This window comes from Otolemur garnettii, unplaced genomic scaffold, assembly GCF_000181295.1.
Source record: "Otolemur garnettii isolate 467f Iridium unplaced genomic scaffold, OtoGar3 scaffold00203, whole genome shotgun sequence".
Classification (NCBI taxonomy): Eukaryota; Metazoa; Chordata; class Mammalia; order Primates; family Galagidae; genus Otolemur; species Otolemur garnettii.
This window is the reverse complement of record NW_003852598.1, coordinates 1,814,461-1,825,454: the sequence shown is the minus strand read 5'-3', so window position 1 is coordinate 1,825,454 and position 10,994 is coordinate 1,814,461. Positions and strand designations below refer to the sequence as shown.

The 10,994-nt window shown below is 39.3% G+C and overlaps 1 protein-coding gene across 8 annotated transcripts in view; it reads right to left on the bottom strand.

Moving 5' to 3' along the window:
• Nucleotides 1–10,994, bottom strand: part of CTNNA2 (catenin alpha 2) — a 1,095,877-nt gene that overhangs the window by 261,576 nt on the left and 823,307 nt on the right. For all 8 annotated transcript variants that reach the window (XM_012812356.1, XM_003801234.2, XM_003801236.2 and 5 more), the window contains one exon: nt 9,556–9,636. In XM_012812356.1, the coding sequence (XP_012667810.1) occupies nt 9,556–9,636 (81 nt within the window). The remainder of the gene's footprint in view (nt 1–9,555; nt 9,637–10,994) is intronic.

Below are 10,994 nucleotides of genomic sequence, written 5' to 3'. Positions count from 1 at the left end.
TTAGAGAAGTAAGTTTTAGAACACAAAACCAACATTAGTGGCTGATAATTATAAAATCACTGATATTAATCAACTTTCTAACAACTAATTTACAAAATTATAGTCCCAGCCACTGTGGGAAGGGATGAGCTACCATCTTTAAAGCAGACTACAACAGAAGGAGTCTTGTGGCTGCTGAAGGAAGATGTCTTGCTCTGGGAGGACCTTGGGGGTTCCTTCCACCTCTAAGTGTTTGTAAATGAATTTCCCTCTTCTAAAGATAGTTAAGAAATAAGACCGGAAGATATTATTGTTTTCTCTCTCTCTTTCTCTTATTTTCCCAGCCACTTCCTGATTTGGAGGGCAAGTGAAACTCTTTACACACATGTAACCACATAACCATCATTTGACCTTAAAAATAAGTGTATAGTGTGGCACACTTCTTGGGGGTGGGACACAATGATAAGGGAATTTACTTAACAAATTCAATCAGTGTAACCTAATTCTTAGTACCCTCAATGAATCCCAAACAAGAAAGATAAAGTAAGTGTATAAAGAGATTGTATCCTTCTTCTACAAGTTAAAGATAGGTATAATCCCCCCTCCCCCGCCCATTGGGAGACATTATTTGTTGAGACAATAAAATTTCTTGGTATTTTTTTTTTCTGTATAAGAAGGACATTTTCCATTCTCCAGCATGACAAAAATACCTGTACTGGGTACAGTTTCCTGAAATGTGGCACCATATGTGCATCAGTAAACATTATGTGTAGAGTAAATTAAACCGAGCCTTATAATTAGGCAGTAAGGAAATTACTGTAGACCTGAAAGAGTAAATCAGCAGTATTAAAATGTTCTCTATTTTCTCTGAAGCACTTCAGAGTGCCATAAAAAGCCCATGTCACTGTGATAAACATCCAGAAGAAATGCATTTGGAGCAAGACACCCTAAAAGACACCACAATTCAAATAGGTCTTGGAATCAGGAGTCCAAAGTGTCATCTCATAAAATTTAAAAACCAGCCCTTTTGCCATGAATGTGAGAGGAAAAAAGAAAGCCACCTGACATGGCTATGCCTGAGGAACATTCTCCTACAGAAGGTGCCATAAAGATTTTGATAGAGGCTCCGGAGCAGAGCCAGGACTAAGGAGAGTTTCATTGGTGATGAACAAAATAGCAGCCTCGTAACTAAAGACAGGATCAGTGTCACTGATTATTCTTTTTCCTTCAGGCTTCAATATGGCTCAGCATTACATTTACGGTGCTATTTTGTTCATCATGAATTTATTTTGCATTCATTTTGATTTTCTAATATACTGCATAAAATATGATTTATCTTGATTAGTGAGTTTTTTTGGCTCCCCATAAAATCTTGCACCTGAGGCTGGTACCTCATTCACCTTGAGCTGAGTCTTCTAAAGCCTGCCAAACAACAGAAAACTGCTGAGTTAAGTAAGGTAACTTCAACTTAAAACAAAAATTATTATCATGGTACAAATGGACTTTTAGGTGAGGAAATCCAGGCCTTGAAACAACAAAATGGACCTGTGAGATTGGAATGGAGGGAAGTTGCTGATTGGGATATTTCCTGGGTGGGTGGCTACATACACCTGTGTAGTGCAGCCTTACTTTATCTGGGACACTAGGATATGCCCAGACAAATAAAAGAATCATAAGATATGGGCAGAGGTAAAAACAAATAAGTCTGAAATCCACTGCAAAAAGTGTCAAAATAGAGGTATTTTTAAATGCTTTAGGAAGTCTACTGGGTAAACCCTGTTTACAGGAATAGGTTAAAGTCGTGATGATACAGTAACATTTGAGCTAAGCCTTGGTAGGAAAAAGAATATGAGTTTTCTTGTAAGAAAACAAAAAGGCGGGGCAAGGGTTTTCCAGGCAGAAGCAACAGCAAATGTAAAAGCAAAAGGGCCTGTAAACATTGGCTTATTAGACAGCTGGATCTCCCTGAAGGTAGAGAGGCTGGGGTCCAGAAGAATGGTTTTGTGGCTGTGACCATCATTTTTTTGTGAAAAGCAATTAATCGGAGCCACTGGGGATAGAGAGAGAAAAAAAGGGGCTAAAAATGTATTTAGGAGGTGGTATCAACAGGACAGAATGACGGATGGAGATCTAAGGAATGGAGAGGCAAGGAGATGCACAGGGCTGTAACTCTCTTTAAAAAGTGGATCACAGCAGGAAGCACACAGCCATGTGAGGCCAGGGTGGAGTGAGGGTTTGGCATTCAGTTGTCCTGGAAATTTCATTCAGCCACGAAAGAGCACAAAGATGAGTCAAGGGCATGTGTCATAAATAGAGGGATGTTATAGCTAATACCACCTAGTCCTCACACTGTCCTACCCAAACAAGAGCAATTGAATTCCCTCAGCCATCAGCAATGACATCCATGGGAATCAGGAAGGTCCAAGGTGATGAGCTCCTAGAGTAAATGGGCTCCCACCAGGGCTGGTGGCAACAGCAGGCAGGGCAGAGCCTGCTGAAAGATGACTCATTTTCTAAATTTCAGATTCATCCAGCTTCCTTGGGAAATGGGGAGATAAAGAAATATCAGCAGTCCTGATGGAAATTTCCCCTGGGAAAACTGATGCCAGAAGCCATCTCAGGTACTAAAAGGTAACCTCAGCAAGGAGGGGTCAAATGGAACAGACATATTTGGCCACAAGCTGACCGCAGTGATCTGCTGGGTACATTCAGTCAGGATCAAGGCGATTAGTGGCTGTCATCTGCTCTAGAAACACCTCAATTCAGACCATAATGGTGAATGCACAACACACTTTAAAATTATCTCCCTTTTAATAATAGTTTTGGATAAGAAATCCCAGCCTAAACATAACCTCCAACAATAAATATGTGCCAACTTCCTTTAGCTAGGATGGGTCTCCTGAAATGAATATTCTGATAAACTGAAAGGCCATTCTGGAAAAACAAAAACAATATACTAGCTTTGTTGTTTAAATCATCATGATTGAAATCTACATTTTCCTGCTTAAGAATGTAATCCTGGAAAATGTCATAGAATTTTGTTTTTAATGATCATACAATGCATCTCTCAGCCTCAAGATTAGGATTTTTTAAATTAGTTCATTAATTAACTTTTTTTTTGAGACTAAGTCTCACTCTGTCACTCTAGGTAGAGTGACATGGCATCATCATTCCTCACAGCAACCTCAAACTCTTGGGTTCAAGTGATCTTCTTGCCTCAGCCTCCCCAGTGGTAGCTGAGACTACAGGCATACTAACCATGCCTGGCTAGTTTTTTCTATTTTTGGTAGAGACAGGGTCTCACTCTTGCTCAGGCTGATCTTGAACTCCTGAGCTCAAGCAATCTACCTGCTTCGGCTTCCCAGAGAGCTAGGATTACACCTAGTGCTAGTCCCTGCACCCTGCCAGGATTAGGATTCTTAATGAATTCTCATTGGCTAAAATGAGAGAAGGTCTCAGAAATTAGTTTGAATACAGACATCCTTTGGAATGTGTTTTGGGCCTTGTTTAGCCTTCCCCTTCCTACTTTCTCTAGATTGCCAGAACCTAGAGAAATTAGCAGAAAAGAGCAAATCAGTAGCTGAAGCAGACTTCTAAGTTTCTCTGTTCGTATTTCTGTTATATATCTCTGTGCTAAGTAGAATGGGCTATTTGATTAATTAGAGTTGATCAAACTATGAGATTCTTTGTGTGGCCTAGACTTCCTCACAAGAAAGAGGTCAAGCCTATGTGTGAACAATCAACCATCTGCTGGCTTATGGAAATAAATTAACCTCCTTTGTGAACTGAACAGTTCTTTGACAAGGGAAGAGCTTACCCATAGTGATATTTCAAGAACTACTGCCAACTGATAAAATGATGTCTTCAGACTTGACCTAATGAATGTTTTCCAGGAGATAAGTATGTGGGGGTCAGACATTTAGGGCTGTTTTGTTGGCAATTTCTTAAGGTAGAGGAAGCTTGAATAGACTATAACCTACGTTGAGGATCATGTCCACAGAATGGCCTTTCACATGTTATTAAACCCTCTCCTACCTACTCTGCTTGGTTCCTCCTGGCATTTTTGATTCTGATTTTTGGCATTTCTGATCTCATTTCTGTTCAGCTGTCTCTAAGTTTCTTATGTTCTATATTTCAAATCCCTTTTGCGACATGATTATTTTCTGGGGAAGAATACAAATGTGAACATTTAGGGGAAATCAATATTCCGTATATTTTTTGTTGTCATTATATAGATAGCCTCCTATCCTATGAAGAAAAATAGATTTGAATCCAGAAATAAATGATTTTCAAATGTTTTCTTACAATGAATTTAAAAATAATTGGCCCTATCATGGGCAGATGTGAGAAGAAGCACTGAATGGCTTAACATTCCTTTTGGGGGTGGGGATAAATGTTTTAGAAAGCCTATAATTCATGCTTTGACAAGCAAGATAGCTAAACATAATAGCACTTTTTAAAAAAGAGAATTCAGTGGACCATAACAGCTTGAGACCCAAGAGATGATAACATATCACAGACAAGAACCAAGTGTTTGACATTTACCATAGATGTTTTTTTCTGTCCACAGTGCATACATGTCACCCATTCCAAATCCTACAGTGGCGGAGGTACTGCAGAAAACTACAAAGCACTTCAACATACTCATGTGAGCCCTCCTTCTTCCCCACCTATAGCCCTAGAGCAGATTAGCATGTGGGTGACCCACTTGCATATGCTGGTTCTGTGGAGACGCAGGATGGAGGAAAAGTCATGAGCAAAGACCCTACTGAAAGGCAGCATGGGCTGGTGCCTCAGCACATCCATACCCTGTGTAGCCACGGGTGCATTAGTTTTTTTCACTTCCTTATTTGTACAATGGGCCTGGCGACAAGCTTTTCTGTTTTACAGGCTTGGCATGTGGTTGAAACACGGTCAATTCATAGAACTTAGAAGAGTTCCAAGCACACTGCAAGGAGTCAATGGCATAGTTTGTGTTGGCTATAATTCAGTTTACATTTTGTGGACTGTGGGTTTGGCAAGGTCTGCCCAATAGCTGTCCACCTTCAGCCATAGTTTTTAAATAAGGAATTGGGTCAAAAAGTAGGCAACATCTGAGGAAATTCTTTAGCTATAATTGTTTTTTATTAATGTTGGAAGATTTCTCTGTAGTCCAACTGGAGATAGGGTCCTGATAAATCAGTCTTTTCTCTTTTCTTTTTTTTTTTTGAGACAGAGTCTTACTCTGTTGCCCTGGAGTTAAGTGCCATGCCATCAACATGACTCACAGCCTCACAGCGAACTCAAACTCTTGGGTTCAAGCAAACCTCATGCCTCAGTTCCCAGAGTAGCTGGGATTATAGACACCACCACAATGCCCAGCTAATTTTTCTATTTTTAATGGAGACAGAGTCTTGCTCTCTCTCACTCAGGCTGGTCTCTAACTCCTGAGCTCAAGTGATCCTCCTGCCTCAACCTCCCAGCGTGTTCAGATTATAGGTGTGAGCCACTATGCCCCACCTGGTAAGTCAGTCTTAAACAAACCATCCGGTGACATGCTTTGCCTATTAGTTGTTAATCCTTTGTTATATCCATGTTATTAAATATTTACCCCAATGTGAAAACATTCTATACATGATTTTTGTTGTTAAAAATGTTACCATTATAATAATAGAACTGAGACTTTTGTCAGGTTGATACTTACTGAACATCATTGATAGAACCATTGTCATGGCTAGTAAGGGTGGAAGGCCATGAAAACGATCCTCAATTGGTTTGGGAAGTGAGAGAGCTGCTCATTTTAACAATACTGTAATGTTATGGTTCTCCCTTAGCTTCTCACAGGGAAATGTTTGCATCTTGATTTGCTTATAAACTTAAGAAGTAAAAGACTAATGTAAAGGGCAAAATATTAACCAGGATCAACCAGCAACCTGGTAAATATAGTAAAAATTAAGAGGCCATGTCTAGAATAGTGCACTGGCGGTGCTCAGAATGGCAAGGAGGCTCAGCTGGAAGACACTAACTAGAACCCTCTGAAAACAGAAAGACCCCGTGAGCCACTAGGCACCTAGAAGGAGAGTCAACCAAAAGCTATTGTTTCCACAATGTTCTGATTCCAGTATCACAGCAGTGACAACAGCTCAGACAGGAGGCCTACTGTGCCCATAGCTCTAAAATTAGAACATAATGTTTAAAGCTGGTGGTTATTGTCCCCTAAATCCATTTTTAATTTCAAACTAAACAGTCCTAAGAGGATTCTGTTCTACCACCACCCCCGTCATTGGTTTAATTGGCAAGATGGATCCATGCCAATCACTTTTAAATTATACATTTGCGTTCCTATGACCTTTTTCACAATTTAGATTCTTCAGTTTCTCAAAAGAGGGGTTCCACTTACTTGAAAAAACTCTAAACAGAAATCCTTTTTATTCAATAAAATTCTTATTTTTTTTAAAGCATCAGCAAGTCTAATTCCACTTTCTTTCATTAGGAAAATCCAAGATAATGATCACGACTGATTTCATTTACTTTCATGTTGTTAACTAGAACTTTGCAAGGCCCTAGGGTCGCCCTCATGAAGAGCACTGTCCAGATTTAGGGATAGGAAGGAAAGACAGGAGATTGAAAGAACAGGAAGTCCTGAAAGTCACTAGAAATCTTTTTTTTTTTAAAATCTTTGATTTCACTCCCCCGCCCCCATGAGATCTGTTTCCTCTAAATGTTGTACAAAGCAATCGATGTGTACAGGGAGCAGGCATAGCGGACATGATAACTGAGGGTTCTCATTCAGCATCTGCTCTAGCCAAAGTGTATCTGGAATTGAAAGAACTGAAAGTGTCTCAGCAACAGGGAAACATTCATTTGAACCATGAGCATTCAGTGGGCCATGATTCTAGAGGGGCTACCAAAGAACCAAGGCAAAACTTTGTTAATTAAATAACCAGTAACCAAATCGGAGCTGATGTCCTACCTGAGCCAGCCCAATGAGTCATTCATTGCATGTGCCATCTGTACAAGTGCTGCGTAGATTCAATTTAGATCAGAGAAGTTTTTGTACCACTACAGGTGTATATGGAGAGACAAAAGAGATGGGAAGAAAGACAGAAATATCCCAACAGATGGGTAGGGATGAAAGTAACAGATGGGGACCATCTTCGTTTCAGAAAGGCAGACTGGAGAAGAGAAAGATGTTTCAACAAAATTCATGGACATAGTGTGAAATTATGGCATAACTGTTGGATCTTAATACCACAAAACAATTCTCCATGTATCCTATTCTTCTGTATTTGGGGGAAAGGTAGTGGAAAAAATCACGTGTATAAAATCGTTTCAGGGGAGGACATACTCTGCTATTGCCGTCCTAAAGGAAGCTCTCCAAGGAGTTTGTCACCTGAGCATTTAAAATTTCACTGCAAATTCCACCTTCAAATATTATCACTATCTTCTGATTAAAAAGAGAACCCTTTTCTAGGAATTACAACACAAAAGTACACATGATTTTGTCCATTTCTTTTTGATAAGACAACAACAACAACAAAACACTGCTATCATAGATATATAATTGGAGATGGAGAGAGCTGAGAGGGCTGGCTCCTGCTTATAAAAAAGCAATCTCTGCTGAGACCAAGAGATCAGGGAGATGGGAGGAGCTAGTTCATGAATTTTTGCCTAGCTGACAACCCAGTCACAGGCAAGCCCTAGAGATGTCCTCCCTCTCCTTTTAAAATCTGTGATGATCAAGCATTGGGACCTCTGGCACAAGAAATGAATGAGAATTTTCCTTGGACTCATACAATCTCATATATTTCACAAAAGAGCTCACAGATCTAGTTTGGCTCCTTATTTTTATAGGTAAGAAACAGAGATCAAAAGATGAAGGATCCACAGTCACACTGACGCTTTGGTGTCAGACCTAGCATTAAAACCCAGGGCTCTAATGTTTTCCATAACCTCCATTCTAATTCCTACTACTCATTCCAAACTGGAATATGGAGAGATCATCTGAGACAATGGGGAGAGGCAGACCTTTATTTGTTGTTATTAACTGCGTAAGAATAAAATGTTTTATTCTGACTTATTTTAGGGTAAAACAAACAGGAACAGTTTTTCCCAAAAGGAGTTAGTTGGGCAGTCAAACTAAAGTCTTCATATTCCAGAACTAATATCTTTTGAAAAACACCAGCTCAGGTGGCACCTGTAGCTCAGTGGGTAGGGCACTGACCACATATATCCAGGCTGGTGGGTTTGAACATAGCCCAAGACCACCAAACAATGACAACTACAAAAAACAAAAAAAATAGCCCAGCATTGTGGCAGGCATCTATAGTTCCAGCTACTTCAGAGGCTGAGTCAAGAGAATTGCTTAAGCCCAAGAGTTTGAGGTTGCTGTGACCTGTGATGCCACGGCACTTTACTGAGGACAACAGCTTGAGACTCTGTCTCAAGAAAGAAAGAAAGAAGAGGTGGGGAGAAAGAAAGAAAGAAGAGGTGGGGAGAAAGAAAGAAAAAAGAAAAACACAAGCTTAAATGTGTCCTTCAGGTGATATCCTGGAGAGGTCATAGAAGGTGCCAGCAATAATGAGAAGTGGCATGTTCTTCTTACTCATACCATTTGTAAGATGATCCCTGGCCATTTTTGCCCACCCTGCTGATCTTGTCATGATGTAGGAGCCAATGCTAGACCTGGCATGGTAATCCAGATTTGCCAGCTGGCAGAAATGCAGCAGGTGCTGCCATGGCAGTGGTAGGTTCTAGCTGACTAACACAGTTAAGGCTTAGGGAATGAGAAGAACATGTGCAAAAGCTACCAGCTGGAGACAAGATGCCTCCCAGGCAGAAATCATGAAGAGGGAATTGATTATCATTTAATGGGTGATCTAATCCTCCTGGAGAAAGAAGACTACCAGCGAAAGTGGAATTCACCCCAGAAGCATGTAAAATAAGATGCCAGTATTCATACAAAATGTTTCAAGGTGAAAAGAGGTCTGGCCAGAGATTACCCCCACCCCCAAGAAAAATAGTCCCATGAAACTAATGATGCCATTAGCCATTTAAGTTATCCAACAAACTCTCCTTGCTTTAATTCCCTGCTTCCCAAACAACAATGTGATAAGGAAAGTTTCTTAGAATTATGTTCCCAAGGGAAGACACTAGGACAGAGATCTTGATACAGCTTTCAGATTAAGAGTTGGATTTTCTCATTAACCATTAGCATTCTGGGTTATCAAGGAATGCCTTTGGAGTTTGATTAAGTAAGAACTAGAAAAGATCGGAGACAGATTGTTGGCATACCTGGATTTGGAAAGCTAAAAAGCTGATGGAGAAGATCACGCATTTACCAAGTTTCTACCTGGGCAGATTGTATCTGGGAGGTGAGAGGCTGTCCCATCAGGGGCTAGTTCCTTTATGAGCCTCGAAGTTGCCACATCTCTTTACTCAGCAAGTTCTACCTTGCTGATAGATATTTCTATGCACATGAAGATGTTATTAAGAATAAAAATCTGAACATCAACTCTGAGGCAGGACACTGAAAAAGGACATCATTGGAAACCACTGCTCAATACCATGCACTTAAAATGAAACAGAAAACAGTACCTGTCTCCGGAGGTCTCTTGTTTTCTTGGTCATCTTATCGATTGCAATGTTCAGAGGATCTCCTTTTTCTTTCCTTCCAGTCTATTAAGAAAAGGAAAATAATTTCAGGTTTAGGAAATTTAATGTTAGAAGACATCAAAAGTTAAAAACAAATTCAGAGAAACACTGAGAGTTTCTACTGAAAACAGTAGAGTTCACCTAATTTTTCATAGAAAGATTATTTCCAACACACAGCTAACACAATTTGATCTCTCAAGTTGTTTTTTCTGAAACAAAAATTAAAACTGATAAAAATCAATGCATTCTCAGGATCACTACACATGTGTGCATATTCAACCCCATAAAAATCTGTTTTCTTCCCTTCTCCAGACACATAGGGATTTAATAAACACAAGGATGTTTGTGTTTGCCTTCGAATACAAATGCTTTGTGTTTTTCTATTGTGAAGCACATTTCTGAATAGATGATGATTGAGATGATAAAAACTAAATAGAAGAGGACTTTAGGTAAATCACCAGAATTCAGAATTTTATGCCAATATTTCATATGCCATATTGCAACTTCTGTACCAAAATCAAAAGAGATGCTTTACTAGAAAATGCAGTTTCTAATCTCTGTTCTGTCATGCGGTGGAATGCTAAAGAGGATAATAAGAAACTCACAGCTGAGATCATAAGGAAAATTTCCCTCATGACTATGACAGGCAGAGATAGAGGGAAAAAGTCTTTAATAAATTGTTCACTTGGAAGTTTCACCAGTTTCTTGTTTCTTTTTTCCTATTTTTTGGTGGGCATAGAAAAACAATTAAATCAAACAAAGCAGACTCGCTATTGCCTTTTAAAACAGCAACATGATTTCTGTGGATGAAAAACTTTAATAAAACATTATAGATATCTTTTATCTTTAAAACATGATAGATATCTTATAGATGCCTTATCTCGTCTGTAAGAGAAAAATATTTAAAAACCTGTCTAATCCATTAAATTATCTAAACTGTAGTCAAATACCCTAGAGATATATTTATTTATGATTCCAGTGGCAAGCCAATTCTTGTTCCATACTCAGGCTCTGTAAACTCATGTAAACTCACTCAGGTTTCTGTAGCAACTTGGGTACATGGACCATAACAAAAATTTGGAGGTACACAAAAATCAAGAAATATAAAATCCATGTGTCTATAAACAAATGAAGCCTTCCAAGCAATCGTGATAAGCCAAGCAAATTGAAACTTGGATGGAGAATCAGAAAAAAACTCTGTCAACTATATTATTCTTGAAAATGAACTAACAGACCATAACCCAGGCCGTTTCAAAACTTTCATAGTAACTACGCATATGATAAAATGAGATTCTAGATCACAAGCTGAGCCTAAAGGGATATGTTAGCTGGGACTACAGGTACCTGCCCCAGTGCCTGGCTATTTTTAAAGATGGGGTCTT